Genomic DNA, 19,736 nt, shown 5'->3' on the forward strand with positions numbered 1-19,736 from the left:
AACACATTTTTGACGACATACTATACTATGACGTTTTTATCACATTTTGGACGACATACTATACTATTAAATTTTAAACACATTTTTGACAACATACTATACTATGAAATTTAAAACACATTTTTGACGACATACTATACTATGACGTTTTTATCACATTTTGGACGACATACTATACTATTAAATTTAAAACACATTTTTGATGACATACTATACTATGACGTTTTTCATGATTTTTTACTACATGCTATACTATGATGTTTTCATGATTTTTGACGACCTACTATACTATGTTTTTATCACATTTTTGACGACGTGCTATACTACAACGTTTTTATCACATTTTGGACAACATGCTATAGTATGACGTTTTTGTCACATTTTAGACGACATACTATACTATGATGTTTTTATCACATTTTGGACAACATACTGTACTATGAAATTTAAAACACATTTTTGACAACATACTATACTATGATGTTTTTCATGATTTTTGATGACATACTATACTATGACTTTTTTTTATCACATTTTTGACGACATACTATACTATGATGTTTTTCATGGTTTTTGACGACATACTATAGTATGACATTTTTACCACATTTTTGACGACATACTACACTATGACGTTTTTGTCACATTTTGGACGACATACTATACTACAACGTTTTAATCACATTTTGGACGACATACTATACTATGATGTTTTTATCACATTTTTGACGACATAGTATACTATGAAATTTAAAACACATTTTTGACGACATACTATACTATTAAATTTAAAACACATTTTGGACGACATACTATACTATTAAATTTAAAACACATTTTTGACGACATACTATACTATGACGTTTTTATCACATTTTTGACAACATACTATACTATGAAATTTAAAACACATTTTGGACGACATACTATACAACAACGTTTTCATCACATTTTGGCCGACATACTATACTATGAAATTTAAAACACATTTTTGACGACATACTATACTATGATGTTTTTTCATGGTTTTTGGATGACATACTATACTATGACATTTTTATCAAATTTTTGACGACATACTATACTATGATGTTTTTTCATGGTTTTTGGACGACATACTATACTATGACATTTTTATCACATTTTTGACGACATACTATACTATGATGTTTTTTCATGGTTTTTGGCCGACATACTATACTATGACATTTTTATGACATTTTTGACGACATACTATACTATGACGTTTTTATCGCATTTTGACGACATACTATACTATGACGTTTTTTATCTCAAATTTGACGACATACTATACTATGACATTTTTATTACATTTTTGACGACATACTATACTATGACATTTTTATCACATTTTTGCCGACATACTATACTATGACGTTTTTTATCTCAAATTTGACGACATACTATACTATGACGTTTTTTCATGGTTTTTGGACGACATACTATACTATGACATTTTTATCACATTTGTGACGACATACTATACCATGACGTTTTTATCACATTTTTGACGACTTACTAGACTATGATGTTTTCATGATTTTTAGCGACATACCATACTATGTTTTTATCAAATTTTTGACAACGTGCTATACTATGATTTTTTTTCATGGTTTTTGGACGACATACTATACTATGAAATTTAAAATACATTTTTGATGACATACTATACTATGGCTTTTAAATCATATTTTTGACGACATACTATACTATGATTTTTTCATGATTTTTGACGACATACTATACTATGTTTTTATCACATTTTTGACGACGTGCTATACTATGATGTTTTTTCATGGTTTTTGGACTACTATACTATACGATGACGTTTAAATCACATTTTTGACGACATACTATACTATGATGTTTTTTCATGGTTTTTTGACGACATACTATACTATGACGTTTAAATCACATTTTTGACGACATACTATACTATGATGGTTTTCATGATTTTTGACGACATACTATACTATGTTTTCATCACATTTTTGACGACATACTATACTATGACGTTTTTATCACATTTTTGACGACGTGCTATACTATGACGTTTTTATCACATTTTTTGACGGCATACTAGGACGTTTTTCATGATTTTTGACGACATACTATACTATGATTTTTTTTTCATGGTTTTTTGACGACATACTATACTATGACGTTTTAATCACATTTTTGACGACGTGCTATACTATGTTTTTATCACATTTTTGACGACATACTATACTATGATGTTTTTTCATGGTTTTTTGACGACAAACTATACTATGATGTTTTTTCATGGTTTTTGACGACATAGTATACTATGATGTTTTTTCATGGTTTTTTGACGACATACTATACTATGACGTTTTTATCACATTTTTGACGACATACTATACTATGTTTTTATCACATTTTTGACGACATTCTATACTATGATGGTTTTCATGATTTTTGACGACATACTATACTATGATGTTTTTTTGACAAAATACTATACTATGACGTTTTTATGACATTTTTGACGACGTGCTATACTATGACGTTTTTATGATTTTTGACGATATACTATACTATGACGTTTAAATCACATTTTTGACGACATACTATACTATGATGGTTTTCATGATTTTTGACGACATACTATACTATGATGTTTTTTCATGGTTTTTTGACGACATACTATACTATGAAACTTAAAACACATTTTTGACGACATACTATACTATGACGTTTAAATCACATTTTTGACGACATACTATACTATGATGGTTTTCATGATTTTTGACGACATACTGTACTATGTTTTCATCACATTTTTGACGACATACTATACTATGATGTTTTTTCATGTTTTTTTGACGACATACTATACTATGACGTTTTTATCACATTTTTGACGGTATACTAGGACGTTTTTCATGATTTTTGTCGACATACTATACTATGATTTTTTTTCATGGTTTTTTGACGACATACTATACTATGACGTTTTTATCACATTTTTGACGACATGCTATACTATGACGTTTTTAATCACATTTTTGACGACATACTATACTATGTTTTTATCACATTTTTGACGACATGCTATACTATGATGGTTTTCATGATTTTTGACGACATACTATACTATGTTTTCATCACATTTTTGACAAAATACTATACTATACTATACTATGACGTTTTTCATGATTTTTGACGACATACTATAGTATGACGTTTTTTATCACATTTTTGACGACGTGCTATACTATGACGTTTTTATGATTTTTGACGATATACTATACTATGAGGTTTTTCCTCACAATCTTGATGTCATTCTATGCTACGATGTTTTTTATCACAAATTTCACGAAATGGTAGCAGTTACCATGATGATGTTACAATGTATTTAGCAAACTATAAATAAGAGAGGCCAAAACATGAAAAAGTAAGAAATTTATTAAAGAACAGGTTCAGATGAAAATAAATGCAGTAAACACAAGAATGAAATTGTAAAAAAAAAATTTAAAAAAATTGTGTTTTTGGCTATTGATCATGCTTTCTGTCTTGAAAGATTACCCTGAGTTTTGTTGCACAGTTTTTACTTAAATGATGTTTCAGACTCTATGGAGGTAGAGTCGTCACAAGCCAAACACTTTGTTTGTTGTGAAGTTGTCACTTGAAAATAGGAAAGCCCCTGTCACATTCCTCTGTGATACGACGAGCCAGACAACTGCACTTCTTCTGGTCTCGACCAGAGAGCAGGTTCTGAGTTGGGATGAAGAAGTTGTAGAGTACACCTTTTTCCAGATGGCCTACAAAGTCTTTCAGGAGCAGCTGAAAACAGTGGCTCAGACTTGAGGCACTCCAGTCTCTGTCTTTAGTTCTAGAGCAGCAGGCGTGTAGGAGCGTGGTCTTGGCGTGGTAGGAGCAGAACTTGTCAAATGAAGAGTCCTCTTCCTTCAGGAGACTGAGAAGGTGCTTTAGGAGCTTCAGACAGTCCTTCCTGTATGTGAAGAGAAAGGTACAGACATATCAATTCTCAGTACTTTAACCTCTTTTTTCTGTGTGATGGACATGGTGTGACTTGAGTAAAAGAAATGTGTAATCTTATATTTTAACTTAAGGAATATGTTTTAAAATCTTAACCTGCAGCAGCGTTCTCCGCCTTTCTCACAGCATGTCTTCTCCGATCCGTGATTCTTCATTATGGCCTTCTCAACATGAGAGAATGAAACCCGCCAAATATCTGCAAGTCAGTAGAGAACAAAATCCTCAATGGGTAGAGAAACTTGAAGCTTCCCTTTTTTTCTAGTCTTTATGCATTAAACAGTTAATGTGAAAATCCCAAAACAGCATGTACATAACATGAAGAGTTAGACAGAGTTCGACTTACCCTTGGCAAGGACCCCGTCGATTTCCGCTGTGCCTCTGCCTTCATATTTTGGGACAAGATAATACGGCATTCGCTTGTATTCCTGCTTCACTTTAGTCCCCAGCCAGCTGTCTACTTTGATGCCTTCTTTGGTGAATGGTGGCCAGCTCGATTTGACCATGATACTGAGCACAACATCCAGTGAAATGGTGATTGATTGTACTGTTGTGATCAGGGTCACTGCAGGGCAGCCTTTCTTCTTTTTTGTCACCTCCCATTCTGAAAGAATTAACAGGAAACACAATCCAAATGTTGTCTGTATCTTACAGTATCAGATTTTTGTATTCCCAACCCAACAATTAAAACCCAAAAGTGCTACTTTTGCTGCTCACCTTCAAATTGCTTGACACATTTCTTCACTTCGTCCCTGAACTCCTTGAGCATTTCACTGGCGGATAAAGTGCCAGTTTCCCCAAACTTTTTCAGAGGGCTGTTGCCACGTTTTAATTCCACACTGTAAAAGGCTCCATCCTCTCCGAAAGGACTAATGTTCACTCGGTCAACAGGAATGGGTAGCATGACATCAAATTCATCTGGATTAGAAATCTGTGTGCACAAAAACATCAGTGTAATACACCACAAAGTATATGATTACATACTGACTGTACCAAATGTGAGTACATTTCTCCTGCACATTATATTTAGATCTCGCCCTTTCAACAAGAGATGATGGAACTCAGTGTGTGTTTGAGGGAACTCGGACTGAAGTGACTTACCTTCAGATTTTCATAGTAACTTCCAGTATGTAGTGGCGCTTCAACCTCTTTGAAACATTGCGTTTTCTCTTTCAAATGCACAACTATAGCTTTTATTATTTTATTGATGACTTCTGCTGCACCTGATCTGTCGTCCCTTTTAATCTTTAAATCTTCCAGAGTTGTGTAGAGGATGGAGTCCATTGAAGCTTTGTCTTCACACCAGCCTGCCTTCTTGGTGTCCTGAGGTGTGCCGGGCTGCATCTTTGTTGTCTCCATTGAGATTTTTTCTAGTGATTTGGCTTTGCCAGCACAGGTTTTTGCCTTCACAGCCTTTGTGGTATCCTTTGGTGCCTCTGGCTTCACCTCCAACTCCTCTGAGAGTTGTTCTGGTGATTTGGCCTTCACGCCACATTTTTTTGCTTTTGTGGTCTTTGGAGAATCCTTTGTAGTGTCCTTTGGTGTCGGCTTCGTTTTCGTTATCCTCTCTGCAGACTGTTCTGTTGTTTTGGCCCTGCCAGCACAGGGTTTGGCTTTAACGCCTTGTGCAGGAGCCTTTGTGGTTTCTGTAGGTGTCCTTTGCTGCTCCTCTGTTAAATGATTTTTGGTCTTGTCTATTTGAGTCCTTTGAAGAGTCGGCTTCTCCTCAGTGTGGGTTGTCTTTTTCTGTGCCTTTGGTTTCTGTACCGCTGTGGTGCCATTCCGCTTCCCTGGACATCTGGGCAGAGATTCTTGTTTCATTTCCTCTGGTTTAGTTTTACACTTGGCACACGTAGTGTCAGGTCTCGCTGCCTTGCGTGGTCTCCCTCTACCAGTCATGTTGGTGCTATGAGAGGAATGAAACTGCTCTGTCAGGGTTACACTCAGAGAGTTTCCGGCAAGTGTGGGAGAACACGCCCCTTAACACGCCTCAGTTTGTTTGGAAGTCAGAATCCTTTATCAGTGGCTCCATCTTGTGGACACAAGTGTGTATTCTACAAATGCTATGACTTTTGTCAGAACTGTCTTATGGAATGGGAAAGTTCAAGGCATCTGTGATCACTTCTTTGTGGTATACTCAGAAAGAAATTACAAAAGACCACAGCTCAACATTTTGGTTGAAACAGGTTTAATGTTGCAAAGAGGCTCATGCCATCTTACAGTAAGGTGCAGTAGCTTATGCCAATTTAAGCTTTTCCAGTGCAAGTGCAAAGTTAGCAAAACGCCAATCAAAGTGCTTCAAGAATCATCAGGTGGTCTACTCAGAGTCCCCTCAGGAAGGACAAATTTGGACCTTTTGTTTCAAGTGCTTTTTAAAGCTCAAACACAACAAATCACTAAGTTTAACTAATCTACTACTCGGAAGAACATAGTTTTAACATCTTGCCACAGGCTCCTACAGAGCACCATGTAGTTGCAAACAAACACTAAAAGCAAGACAACATGTACCATGTAAAGAGACCAGTGTCTGCACTCCAGAGAGCTAGAGCGGTGATACATTTTAGTACCTCTAATTGTTCAATGTCTTAATATCAATATCACAGAAAAGTATTGCCATGAACCAAATCAACAGTGCACATTTAAAACTATCTGTTTGATATTACACTGTACGTAATGGTAATCTAACCACTGAAATGGAGTCAGGAGTGCCGCCTCAAGGATTTAAAATCTAAATGTTTTTCTTTCCTTCGAATGCTTTTGCGATGCATTGTGATGATTAACCAGTCTTTGATTATTACGTTGAAGCAGCCAATTGTAGGATGGAGTTGGATGACCGATGTCCTGCCCTGGGAGACCTTGGGGTCGGCAGAGTAGCACAACATTCATTTGTTCCTCTGGGCCTTCTGGGCGGACTTGGTAACTTTACCGGTGGTGGAGACCTTCTTCTCCACGCCCTTAATCACGCCAACAGCCACAGTCTGACGCATGTCGCGCACCGCAAAACGACCTGCAAGGTGAAGAGGAGTAGAGGTAGAGTCACAAAGCCTTTGATGGGTGGAAAACGTGTTGGGAAAATCAAAAAGATCTACAGTTGAACTTACCAAGTGGAGGGTACTCAGAGAAGCTCTCCACGCACATTGGCTTGCCAGGAATCATATCCACAATGGCAGCGTCTCCAGACTTGAGGGATTTGGGGTTGTCCTCCAGCTTCTTGCCAGAGCGGCGATCGATCTTCTCCTTGAGCTCCGCAAACTTGCAGGCGATGTGAGCGGTGTGACAGTCAAGGACAGGGGCATAACCAGCACTGATCTGGCCTGGGTGATTCAGGATGATCACCTACAAAGCAAAGAGACAACATGAATGATTATTGCCTTCAGGTCAAATAAGTTCACTGCAAAGACTCTGGCGTTGGCTTTTTGTGCAGCGATCGTTGCTGAGTGTGTTGTGTGGCAGAAATTTTAACAAACTTGCAGTGTGATGATTCAAACTCAAAATAGATTTTATAACACATATTCCTCAAGACTATAAATAGTTCTCAGTTACGAAAGAGCGGATTTAAGCATGCTCTTGTTTCATTTCTAGAAATAGATCTTTTGCAATGTCTACCTGAGCAGTGAAGTTGGCAGCTTCCTGCGGTGGATCGTTCTTGCTATCTCCTGCAACGTTGCCACGACGAATGTCCTTGACAGACACATTCTTGACATTGAAGCCCACGTTGTCGCCAGGGAGGGCCTCAGTCAGCGCCTCATGGTGCATCTCCACAGACTTCACCTCAGTCGTCACATTGACGGGGGCAAAGGTCACCACCATGCCAGGCTTCAGTATGCCTGTCTCCACGCGGCCTACAGGCACTGTTCCAATACCTGAGAGGAAGTTCAGCATAGAGAATGTCAATGAAGTGAACATTAACCTACAGACCTACAGAGTCTTTCATACAGTAATACTATCAGTGCGCTACTTGCCTCCTATCTTGTAGACATCCTGCAGGGGAAGACGTAGAGGTTTGTCTGTTGGACGGGTGGGGGGCTGGATGGCATCCAGAGCCTCTAGTAGTGTGGTCCCTGATGCATTGCCGTCTTTCCTGTTGATCTTCCACCCCTTAAACCATGTCATCTAGAGACAAGAAGAAAATGTACCATCATACATGAGATTTCAAGCTAATGATCATAGCTGACCATGCTAGACTATGTGTGAAATAAAAAAGGACATAACTATATATACACTTGAGTCAGAGGTTAAACACATAAGCCAAAAATAACACCCAGGGGTTCTGCTGCTTCAGCCGAATAATGACCAGTAGCTTCTTGTGACTAATGCTAGCAAACCTAAGCTAGATATTTCTGTGTAACTGACATACCGAGTCAGTTTTCTGATTATATGGCTCCTCTTTAGTGGTCTGATTATCTGAGTTCGACCGACAGCAACAGGTTTCCCATCCCTGGCACCAGCCAAACAAATTAGTATTCAAATTCAAGGCTGCATACGTCCATTTAAATCTAGCAGCATTTGCATCACTATTCTATGCCTTGTACTCACGTTGGGGCTGGGCTCAAGCATGTTGTCTCCATTCCAGCCTGAAATGGGCACAAAGGCAACGGTGTCGGGATTGTAGCCGATCTTCTTGATGTAGGTGCTCACTTCCTTCACAATTTCCTCGTAACGCTTCTGGCTGTAGTTGGGCTCAGTGGAGTCCATCTTGTTGATGCCCACAATGAGCTGTTTTACTCCCAGAGTGTAGGCCAGGAGGGCGTGCTCACGGGTCTGTCCGTTCTTGGAAATGCCTGCCTCGAACTCTCCCACACCGGCCGCCACAATCAGCACAGCACAGTCTGCCTGAGGACGCAGAGGATAAAACGTCATTAGTACTGTCGGTGCAGCTTTGACTGTTGCACTTACTAATTTAGGATTTGAAGGTTACTGTATAATTGTAGTAGAATGAGGCAAGATGAGCCATGTCCTATGCGGAAGTTAGGATAAAACATTCTTTGATATCAGTTCTGAGGAGGTATATTTAGCTGTAATCAACTTGAAATGCAACAATATGAATACTGTTCAACAGGAACCTGGTGAATGAGCTAAGTGTTGCCTATTGGATGCTCTTAATTATGACTTTTGTGGCTACTTGTTCAAAGGAACCTCCAACTATGGTACACAGCATGTGATGATATACAGACTGGCTGAGCATCTTCGTGTTACAGACCTGGGAGGTCCCTGTGATCATGTTCTTGATGAAGTCCCTATGACCTGGGGCATCGATGATGGTCACGTAGTACTTGCTGGTTTCAAACTTCCACAGCGAGATGTCGATGGTGATGCCACGCTCCCTCTCTGCCTTCAGCTTGTCCAGCACCCAGGCGTACTTGAACGACCCCTTCCCCATCTGCGAAATAAGTAACAGGTAGTGATGTGCTTATAGTGAGTATGGCTTTTATCTTGATTGATTTAAGGAGGCCTGTATCTCCTCACCTCAGCTGCTTCTTTCTCAAACTTCTCGATGGTCCTCTTGTCGATGCCCCCGCACTTGTAGATGAGGTGGCCTGTGGTGGTGGACTTGCCAGAGTCCACATGGCCGATCACGACGATGTTGATGTGGAGTTTCTCCTTTCCCATGGTGACCGGAGCTGGCTGAAGTCACGAGGCAGTCGGCTGAAACCAGTGTTGGATTACACTTAGTACAGTGTGCAGGTGGTTCACAGGGCAGGAAACAGAAACCTTTCATGCACTAGTTATCGCAACTGATGGATGTTTAAAAGGTTTTGTGTGGGAGCAGCAAAAATATTTTAAGGGTGGGAAAAACAAATGAAAGTTTGATAATGCTAAACACACTGTAGCACTTGGTAATGGATTGAATGGACTTTGCAAGATCACACAGCCAGAGACTGAGCAAATGCATCGCAGCATGAGAGATAAAAACATCAGTAGAGAGCTCGAGCCTCCCCAAGTGACTGGCGCAGCAAGAATTGGAAGTGCTGCAGGCTGTCTGTTTGGTCCTGGGTATGTGAAACTGAGGTTACAGACAATGTCGGCTCTCGACTGGTGATAGATTTTTGCTTAAACAGTGTGTCTCAGAAGATTAGGGATGGTATCAATGGCAATTGAACTGCGCCAAGTCACAAACCCCCCTCTGCCCCTCCTACTCTCTGTTCTTCCATCCATCCACACCCCTGCTCTCCTCTTTCACATCCAGCCTGCTCTCCTGTCCCTCGCGTCCCTCGCTTCCCTGCTCTGCTGTGCACTTCACATCAAAAACAACAACAAGGCGCTGATGTTTCGCAGCACCGTCCTCTTTTCAGACTCAGGACAGCCTCATTCCAAACCACAATCCTCCATTTTGTCAGGTCCTGTCCTCTGATAGTGTAGCAGCCATTTCTCAGACACTGCAGTGCACTGCACACAGGTTAATGCAGAGGACAGTAAACATTGTTGTTAACTCTGCAGGAGTGTTGTGGTGGTAACCTTGAAAATAAGAACTGACACATGCACTATAAAGTCTCCTAACTGAGCCTTGTGGGGATTTATTTGATCTGAGTCTGGTCTGCAGCAGGTTGAACGGTCAGTAGCTTTAATCCAAGTGTAACATGAATCCCCACATGATCTTAGCCAGACAGGTGAACTCAGGGCTAGGACAGATATTTACATGCGCCTGTTTAACTCATCCCTCATGTGTAACGTCACGACAACTGCCGCAGTGCGCTTTAATGTAAAAAAAAAAAAAGATGATAAACAGCGGATAAAACCTAAAAACCAGCACAGCTACTGCGATACATTTAAAGTCTAAAGGATTTAAGGGAAATGTCACCCCTCCGCCATGTTCTATCATCTGCCTGCTCACTGACGTCTGGATGCGTATTAAGCACCAGCCGCCTGCCCTCGCTCCTGCATCACAACAATATTCCCAAAACGCTGCCTGGAGACGGAGCCGCTAAACAAACAGCTCATTCATCACCGATAGCATCAAAAACAAAATCCCACTCGATGTGTAATGTCGTGTACGGTGTCGTACCTGAGAGGTGGCCGGTGTCAGTTTGGGTGCAGGACCGGAGGAGCTGAGGAGAGACGCTGATCCGGTTATAGCGCACAGGACAGGAGGGGGGTGTTGCGTAATTGCGCGCACCCGCCGTTGCACAGCATCACAACGACGGACCGGGGGAAGTTACCGTAGACGAGTTTATCATAGGACACTGCTGCCGGTGACGCTTCCATTATCGGACACGGCCGCGTTTAAATATTATCTGTTCAGTTTCATCACAATATCACAAGATGGAAACCTTAAACGTGCGCAGCCAGTGCGTGCAACTGTGAGCTTTAGTTTGTCATTAATTAATGTGGCTTAAAGGGAAGGGACATTAGGTGACTCCTGGTTTTTATTTTCTAGGCTGTATCTGCAGTAGTTGGCGTTGCAGAAAAATATTTGAGTGGAATAATATCACACCACACAAGTTTTGTTTTTTGTCTGTGTGTCAGGGATGGTGTTGGCTGTGACACGGTTTAAACAAAGTTGGAGAACAAATGGAGCGAGCAGCAGCGTTTGTCACGCGCAGCAGGTGAGCGCACCTTTCCAGACGCTCCCTAGTTGGATTAAAATGATCCCCGATTCCCTTGACTTCTCTCCAGTGCGTCTGTCTGCAGGTCTGGCTGCTAATTATCACGAGAGGCAGGAGACACACAAGGCGAGGCAGAGGCAGAGAGAGAGCAGTCTCCAGGTAAACATTGCAGTGGTTATGACATTATGTTGTCATGTTCTCAAGGGGCCTTAACATTTGGACACATGTTGCTAAAAAGCTATCAAGACCTTCTAAAATAGATTGTGAGATCATGTTTGCCCAGTAGTGGCCCACATGGGAATATTTTGTGGATATGACTCAGTCAGTACAGAGCTGCATTACTGTGCTGTTGGTGGGTTTATTACCAAAAGGTCGTCCTCTGTGAGACTGAACAACTATTGCAATTATCACAATTTGTTTCTTACTATTTATGCTCTTATCTCTGTTGTGTGCCTCACTGACCTTTCCTCGGCCCTGAACCTATTTGTTAGTGTGCAGCATGTTCGGTTACTTTATTACAGTGTAGTGTGAGTTTTGTGACGTTTTGTAAAACATCCCAGAGAGTAGTGTCACTGCTAACCAACAGAGGAGTTTATGAAGTCTCTTTATTAGGGGACACTACTTCTCAAGGACATTTAAGTGGGATTATTCCACAAGTAAAGAGTTGCACAGGCTTATGTGTGTGATTTGGAGATTGTATATTTAAAGGGAAAGTTAACCCCCCCCAGTTCAAAAATGCATATCTTTCCTCTTACCTGAAGTGCTATTTATCAGTCTAGATCAGGGATAGGCAACCTGTGGCTCTGGAGCCACATGTCGCTCTTTAGCCCCTCTCCAGTTGCTCATTGTGTCTTTAACAAAAAAATTATATGGAAATGAGAGTTTTAAGTTTCATTCAGCAGTGTTGTAGGCGTAAAGAAATTCTTACATTCTTCAATTGTAAAAAAGTGAAGCCTATATACCGAATAAAAAAAAAAGTTTTCACATTTCAACAACTAAAATGTGCGTAATACATCTACTGCCTGGCACCTCTTCCTCCAAATTCTGCCGAACCTTGATAGCAGTGGCTAGTCTTGAGTCTCCCGAGCTAGGCTAGCTATGGATGCCAGATCCTAAAATGTAATACACTTGGAATAAAAAAATAGAATTTAGGAGTGGGTGGACAGATTTGTTTGCTTTCACTGCCAGCTCTGCAAAGTCAACGTACCAAATAATCATAAATAATGCCTTGCACAGTCGCCACCTTGTGGTAAAACATATTAATGACTGCTAATTAAGACGATAGGTACAGGCTGATTTAGACTTTATAAAATCGGCCGATTATAGTCATTAGAGAATAATTGTTCCAATCGATTATTGTGTTCAAATTGTTCATATGCTGCTTGTTCCACACAATTTCTGATAATAAAAGTATTTGAAAATAGTAAAATGTTCTTCCTTCAATTTATATCTTTGTAACGAGTGTTTAAACTATATTTAAGCCATCAAAAGCAGGTATTTCGGGGGTTTTTAAATTGAAAAACATAAAAAATTTAATCGGCCAATATATCGGTTAGATTTTTTTATTCAATAATATCGGAATCGGCATCGGCCCCAATATAGGCTGTGTTACCGTCATTATAAGGCTCAAATATGTTTTGTTGCGCCACACGAAATTTCTTTATGGCTCTTTTGATAGTAAAGGTTGCAGACCCCTGATCTAGATTGTTTTGGTGTGAGTTGCTGAGTGTTGGAGATATCAGCAGTAGAGATGTCTGCCTTCTCTTGAACATAATGGAACTAGATGTCACTCAGCTTGTGGTGCTCAAAGTGCCAAGAAAAGGAAAAACTCAACAGCAATGTCTCTTTCCAGAAATCATGACTCGGCCACTCAAGATAATCCACAGACCTTGTTGTGAGCAGTTTCTTTTAGCAACTATTTTCTTCCTACTGAACTACACCTGCCAACCGTATCCCTGCGCAGAAGGAGGCGTGCATCTACTGCTAGCTCAGCTAGCACCACTGAGCTAGCTAATGTTACAGCTCAGCCGAGTTTAAAGTTTACATCTTAGTTAGTTAGTCAGTAGCAGTTTATTTCAAACATGTAAGTCGCAAATAAACAAAATAATCATACAGCTGTAGACAGACATAAAAAAACAGGTTACTAAAGGAAGCATGAAAACAACATAATGATTCGATTTACATGTCAAATCATCTACTGCTGGCTATCTCACTGTAACGAGTGCAAATCTCTCGTCCATGAGTAGCTGCAGTCTTCCTTTTGCATGGTAATACGGTAGAAAGAAAATAGTTCCTACATGAAACTGCTCACAACAAGGTCTGTGGATTATCTTGAGTAACCAGGTCATGATTTCTGGAAAGAGATGTAATTTTTTTGGCACTTGGAGCACCACAAGCTGAGTGACATCTAGTTCCATTCTATTGGAGAGGAGGCAGACATCTCTATGACCGATAACTCCAACACAATCTAGATTGATAAATAGCACTACAGGTAAGAGGAATGATAAGTATTTTTGATTTGGGGGTATAATAGTACAGACTGAAGAGATTTAATGAAAAGCACATTATTCCTGTAGTCAGTAGACAGTGGCTACATAATGAAATAATAACCCGACACAGTATCAGATTTGCTAATAGCTGTATATGATGCAGTATTTACAATACATGACAGTGATTTAAGACATATTTCTGGAATGTTTCCAGACTGAAAGTTTACAATGATTACCCTCCCAGTATAGTGTGTGTATATACACATTCACAAATCCCTTTATCCTCTGTGTGTAGACACTAACGTTAAAAAAAAGAGAAGAAAGAATAAAAAAAAAAAAACAGTAACGACAGGAATCCCTTCTGGGAACAAAGAGTCTACAGTCCTGAATTGTCTGACCCCATTGAAGCTAATGTAATAAGGCAGTGCGTCTTAAACTGGGATGATGATGCTACTTGTTAACACATAACAAAAACAACATTTTTCCTTGTGGCTTGATTTTGATTTATCCCCCTGTGGTCGTTATGTGTAAATGGACAAGATACATACAGTTTTATGTACATGTGACCTGGTAGAGTGTAAACTTTATAAGTTGAAAATAGGTAAAGAATTACCATGAGCCATATTTTGAATTAACTGCACTACCTGAAATCATTTTAAAATGGGATCTCATCCAGTTGACACTTAATTAAGAACATACCTCAATGCGGTAGATCAAACAACCTGTAAAAAGTAATCAAACGTCCTTTTCAATCCTTATAAGACATACGATACCTGAGAATTGACACAGAAAGTGCAAATCCTGTGAGTAAAACAAGGCTGTGTGTCCACCAGGAACCTCTTTAAAGTTTCCTTTCCCTTCATCAGAAAGGTGCAGAGAGCTTAACGTCGTCTTAGTGTTACAGATTGAAAATATCATGACCCGTGCTTCACACATGCATTAGTTAAGTGCTGCTACCTAAACTCAAAGAGGTGCCTGGTGGATACAACCGGAAAAGACACATTATTGTGCACATAATAACGGCACTATATGACAAGTACATACAAAAAAAAAGTCCATTTGCAATCCTGTGAAAGACAAAGAGCTTTAAAATCAATCTAAGGAGGCTTCACTATAAGGCATTTTCCCCAAACAAGGGATGCGTACTGTGCAGTCTCAATGGTAAGAAAGACATTCTTATATGTGTGTGTCTAATTTGGGTTGACATGATTTTTTTTGTTAGGAAGGGGGAAAACCATGTGAAGAAATACTTCACCTCCCAAATCACAATTTGTGTATCAAGTACTCACCCTGTGCTATGCTGAATTTGTGAAGAAACTTGGTCCTTGCATGCCTCCAGTGAACAAAGGATCCAAAAATGGAGAACAGTCTTGTTGACAACAGCAAAATTAGATCAAAGCATCCGTTTGCAATCTTTCACACAACTCATGCAGTATAATCCAAGTCTTATTTATCCAGTCAGATGCTCAGTGCTGCCCTGACGGCCCTTTCTGACGGGGAATTGAACTGAAAGTGAAACTTCAAAGCCAGACTTCATTGACAAAAACAGTCATTTAAGCCTGCTGAACACAGAAGCTGCTGGTCTTTCTTTGCCTCTATCAGTTAGTCTGTCATTGTGAGACTTTGGTGAATCTGAACTAACACTTTAAAACACCAAAGTCACACAATGACGCAAAAAAAAACTAACTGATCGCAGCAGCGGTAGACCAGCAACTCCTGTGTTCAGTGAGGTAAAATGACTGTTTTTGTCAATGGAGTCTGGCTTTGAAGAGAGCAGAGATAAAGCTTCACTGTTAGTTCAGTTTCTATTTGGGAAAGGGCTGTATGTTTGAGGAGTACTGAGCAAACGACTGGATAAATGAAACTTGGATTTGACTGCACGAGTTGTGTGAATGTTGTAAATGGTAAGTTTTGCTATCGTTAAACATGGTTACTAGGATTGGGTACCATTCATATGTGAACCGATACTGGTGCTGGTACCTGGACACCAGACAGTGTCTCTCCTCTGTGCCTTTACTCTCTGTTTAATAACAAGAACGTATTTTTTGAGCAAGCTGCAAGGTCGACACAGTCTTGCTCTCCTCTGAGCACAAGTCAAGTCTTCTGTCTTGAAATGAAAAGAAAAAGAAACACTGAAACTGTCACTGCAGATCACCGCTACAGCAATAGTTTTGGCTCTTTGGGAAGCTGAGGAGCTCAGTGTCCTACTCCTGGCTTCGAGGCACTTCCGTCTTCTGTTTGAACCCGACATTCTCTCCCTGATGCGTAATTCAGTATTTGGAAGTACTGACAGGTGATCAAAAGGGTTGGGTAGAGGACTTGTGGTGCGTTCGTTTTGTACTCAGAGGTCGGAAGTCGGAAGTGAGAATGACGTCAACTCTGAGTTGACAACAGTTTTTGCATTCTAGTTGACAACGGTGGACAACCAGAGTACCAAAGTGCTATTAAAGTGCTTTACAAATAAAGTTGGACTGGATTAGAAAAAAACATGGACGTTACTGTTCTACCGTTGGGCTAGCCGTAGCCACTGTTAGCAATATCAGTTGATAACAATGCTCTATGTGGCATTTTGCACGTACAGACAGCATAGCAACATGCCCACGGATAAAAATCTAACAGTACTATGGGTATGGCTGACCTAATGTAAAACAAATAAGACAGAATTGCTATAAACAGTACTTTAGCAGAGTGTTTACTCACTATGTATGTGACCGGCATCCATCATGAATTCGTAAGTCGGGGTTGATGCGGTTGAGTTTCCGAGTTGGAAATCCGACCTCAGGGTGCGTTCGAGTTTAAACTTCCGACTGGGAACTGGGAATATCCGAGTACAAAACGAACGCACCATTGGTACTTTAAAGGATACTGACGAAATTCTATGACTTCAACTCATCAAGAATTCTGTCTGTACATTGGATTCTCCGTTCAGTGAAGGCATGTGGGAAAAACAAAGTCCTTTTCACACATTCAACAGAACTCTGGCAGAGTAACTCATAAACAAAAGGTGATTTGGGGGTGAGGCGTTCCTTTAAACACTTTAAACTATTTGGCACTTAGTTTAAGTTTCACATGTTGTGGTAACCCAAACTTTACACACACCAGTTAAGGAAACATCCTTCTAAAGAGGACAGACTTTAACCATGGCATTAAAACTCAAGAAGGTGTACTGTGGAGTCGTAGGGTAAAAACATCTTTAAAGTGCTCTGGAGGCAGAAATAAAAATTGAGCTTATCAAGTTAACTAACTGGAAAACCTGAGGAGCTACATTGGGATAATTTGTCTTGTAGCTTATTTCCTGTGGTGTTCATAATGTCAACACCTGTAGCTTCCTTATTAACTGGCTTCATTCCTTTTTTTCAGCTAGTGTCAGGAGTGTTTGCCTTCATAAAGACAGCTTCCTCTGACACTTCCTGGAGATACATATGTGGTTGTTTGCTCTGCTAAATGATTATTTTTGCCTCCTAGAAATATTCACTTCAATAAAATCGCAGTCTTCTGTTGCTGTGACTGAAGGTTTACCTGACTCTCTAGTACCTGCAGTCACAGTACAGAACATCTGCGAGGGTATTATGGCTGTTACTCACAGTTAGCTAGTTGCGCTTTGAGAATTATCAGCGCAGTTGGAACGTATCTGTCACTGATTACCCGTTGAATTAAGCCCATGATTGAGACCTGTCCATTGGAAAAACTGAAATCATCAAACAGACACGTCCAGCACTTGTCTTCTGCCTCAGTCTCCATGAGAGTAGGACGTGTGGACGGCCCAGGGCTGCACCGTTCCTTTGCCGAACACAGTGTAGAACACAGCTCCAAACAGGTTGATGGCAGCAGCGATGTAGAAAACCATCTGCCATTCTTCTATGGTTTTCTAAAGGACAAACACAACAGTTAATAATGAGTATTCAAATTAAAATAAAGACGTGTGTCAGTGATGATTTAGCAAACTATCTGGTTCAGTTCAATAAAATAACTGGTGCACCATCATATAGCCGTGCAGGTCAACACTTTACAGTTTGTCGCTTCCTCGTTTGTCAAAAGAAAAGCTGATTATTTTTTTTTGGTTTGTTTTAAAAATATATTACAAACGTTCCTCTTTATGTCTTTCCCACCAAAATGATAACAATGCATCTTAAAGTGTAACTTTGGGATTTTTCAACCCTGGCCCTATTTTCCCATGATTTTTGTCTCAGTGACCAATGGAGAATTTTTGATATTGGTCCATTATTGAGTGAGACTGCTGCAGCTAGCGGCGGCAAAACAGGCTGCAATGTAACAAGACGGGACAGTTGTACACCTCTAATTTACGACCACTGACAATGCTTGTTTTTGCCACTGACAGGCCCAGGTTATTATTAAAGTGTCTGATAACACTGTCCATCTGTTAAAACACTCTGGTCAGAAGTGATATCTCTTGTGTCTACCTACAAAGATAGGCATTTTTCCTTAACTAGAAGCACCCCCGAAATTGCTACCGCCAGTTCCACGAGACTCCCTTATATAATTTCAGCGTGTACAGAGTCAGCATATTTTCACATCTAAATGAGTAACGTAATGATTTATATCAGGTATACCAGAGTTGGAATGATGAACCAAGACAGTTTTCCTGAGGTTTATTTTGTTTGTGGACTTTGAGTGAAGTCTGTTTGACGCATTACAGTTTATTTAAATGTATTCTGGGGGATTTGGCGATGGCTTCTTTGGGGCTGTTTCGGGTTTATCTAAAAGGATCTTACTCTTAATCAAAAGTGTCTATCTCTCGGGAACCTTACCATTATAGCTTTAGACTCTTAGAATAATAATCTGAGCCTGTCGTGACAAACACAAACACTTTTAGTGGATGCAAAATGACGGTGCTCAATTGCCCATTAACTTTACATTGCAGCCTGTTTTGCTGCTGTTGGCTGCAGCTGTCTCGCTCAATACTGGACCAGTTTAAAACGCTGCCTCTATTAGTCACTTGGACACAAACCATGGAAAAATAGGGTCCAGGTTGAAGGTCATGTTATAGGTCATGTTAGGACAGAGTAGCCACAGGTCCTTAAAAAGTCTTAAAGGGATAGTGCACCCAAAAATGAAAATTCAGCCATTATCTACTCACCCATATGCCGATGGAGGCTCTAGTGAAGTTTTAGAGTCCTCACATCCCTTGCGGAGATCGGCGGGGGGAGCGGCTAGCACACCTAATGGCTGACGGCGCCCCAGACTAACGTCAAAGAACACAAAATTGAAACCACAAAATATCTCCAACATGCTCATCCGTAGTGATCCAAGTGTGCTGCAGCCCTGACATAAAAAGTTGTTTCGAAAAACATCATATGAACTCTGTTTTTAGCCTCATTGTAGCCTGTAGCTCTGACTGCTTCTCTGTGCTCCGCGCTCACGTGTGTGTGCTTGCACGAGACCAGCAAAAGCATGAGCTTTGTTTACCTGTGTTTACATCACGTGACACGTGCACCGCAGGGGGAGACAACAGTAACCACAGTAGCTAAAAGATAATTTGCACTACGGTCTTTTAGCAAAGGACAGCCCAACATGTCTGAAGACTTTGAAATTGAGGAGGAACAGCATTTCTTTGTTGAGTCGTATTTGTTTGAGCCCGAATATATGGACAGAACTCAGGCTACTGGACGAAGCAGCTGCCGCAGCTCATGACCTCAGCCAG

General features: G+C 40.3%; 3 protein-coding genes across 3 annotated transcripts in view; all 3 read right to left on the reverse strand.

The window, feature by feature from the left end:
• Positions 1-3,453: 3,453 nt before the first annotated feature.
• Positions 3,454-5,949, reverse strand: cgasa (cyclic GMP-AMP synthase a). The gene is made up of 5 exons (XM_050070488.1): positions 5,143-5,949; positions 4,759-4,972; positions 4,388-4,645; positions 4,141-4,240; positions 3,454-3,997 (listed from the first exon to the last, which is right to left on the reverse strand). Exons 1-5 carry the CDS (start codon positions 5,938-5,940, stop codon positions 3,667-3,669), a joined length of 1,701 nt encoding a protein of 566 aa, XP_049926445.1. The 5' UTR covers positions 5,941-5,949; the 3' UTR covers positions 3,454-3,666.
• A 65-nt stretch (positions 5,950-6,014) lies between these two features.
• eef1a1a (eukaryotic translation elongation factor 1 alpha 1a) lies at positions 6,015-14,064 on the reverse strand. Its single transcript, XM_050070490.1, has 8 exons — positions 11,045-14,064; positions 9,508-9,687; positions 9,242-9,421; positions 8,578-8,874; positions 8,004-8,154; positions 7,648-7,904; positions 7,143-7,377; positions 6,015-7,048 (listed from the first exon to the last, which is right to left on the reverse strand). The coding sequence occupies exons 2-8, from the start codon at positions 9,649-9,651 to the stop codon at positions 6,924-6,926; spliced, it is 1,389 nt and encodes a 462-aa protein (XP_049926447.1). The 5' UTR covers positions 9,652-9,687; positions 11,045-14,064; the 3' UTR covers positions 6,015-6,923.
• Positions 14,065-14,206: 142 nt separating this feature from the next.
• The window catches only part of slc17a5 (solute carrier family 17 member 5), a 20,106-nt gene continuing 14,576 nt past the window's right edge, over positions 14,207-19,736 (reverse strand). The window contains exon 11 of the mRNA XM_050070489.1: positions 14,207-17,942. Within this exon, the coding sequence (XP_049926446.1) occupies positions 17,805-17,942 (138 nt within the window). The 3' untranslated portion in view covers positions 14,207-17,804. The remainder of the gene's footprint in view (positions 17,943-19,736) is intronic.

This window comes from Epinephelus moara, chromosome 19, assembly GCF_006386435.1.
Source record: "Epinephelus moara isolate mb chromosome 19, YSFRI_EMoa_1.0, whole genome shotgun sequence".
Classification (NCBI taxonomy): Eukaryota; Metazoa; Chordata; class Actinopteri; order Perciformes; family Serranidae; genus Epinephelus; species Epinephelus moara.

What these genes read in the sequence shown, in the direction of transcription:
- eef1a1a (XM_050070490.1), bottom strand. Translation starts at nt 9,651, where the DNA reads ATGGGAAAGGAGAAACTCCACATCAACATCGTCGTGATCGGCCATGTG. An exon ending in GGATGTCTACAAGATAGGAG is followed by an intron (nt 7,905 to 8,003) that starts GCAAGTAGCGCA and finishes ACTTCCTCTCAG; the next exon opens with GTATTGGAACAGTGCCTGTA. An exon ending in CTGCCAACTTCACTGCTCAG is followed by an intron (nt 7,378 to 7,647) that starts GTAGACATTGCA and finishes TTTGCTTTGTAG; the next exon opens with GTGATCATCCTGAATCACCC.
- cgasa (XM_050070488.1), bottom strand. Translation starts at nt 5,940, where the DNA reads ATGACTGGTAGAGGGAGACCACGCAAGGCAGCGAGACCTGACACTACG. An exon ending in ATGTGTCAAGCAATTTGAAG is followed by an intron (nt 4,646 to 4,758) that starts GTGAGCAGCAAA and finishes TAATTCTTTCAG; the next exon opens with AATGGGAGGTGACAAAAAAG. An exon ending in GGCGGAGAACGCTGCTGCAG is followed by an intron (nt 3,998 to 4,140) that starts GTTAAGATTTTA and finishes CTTCACATACAG; the next exon opens with GAAGGACTGTCTGAAGCTCC.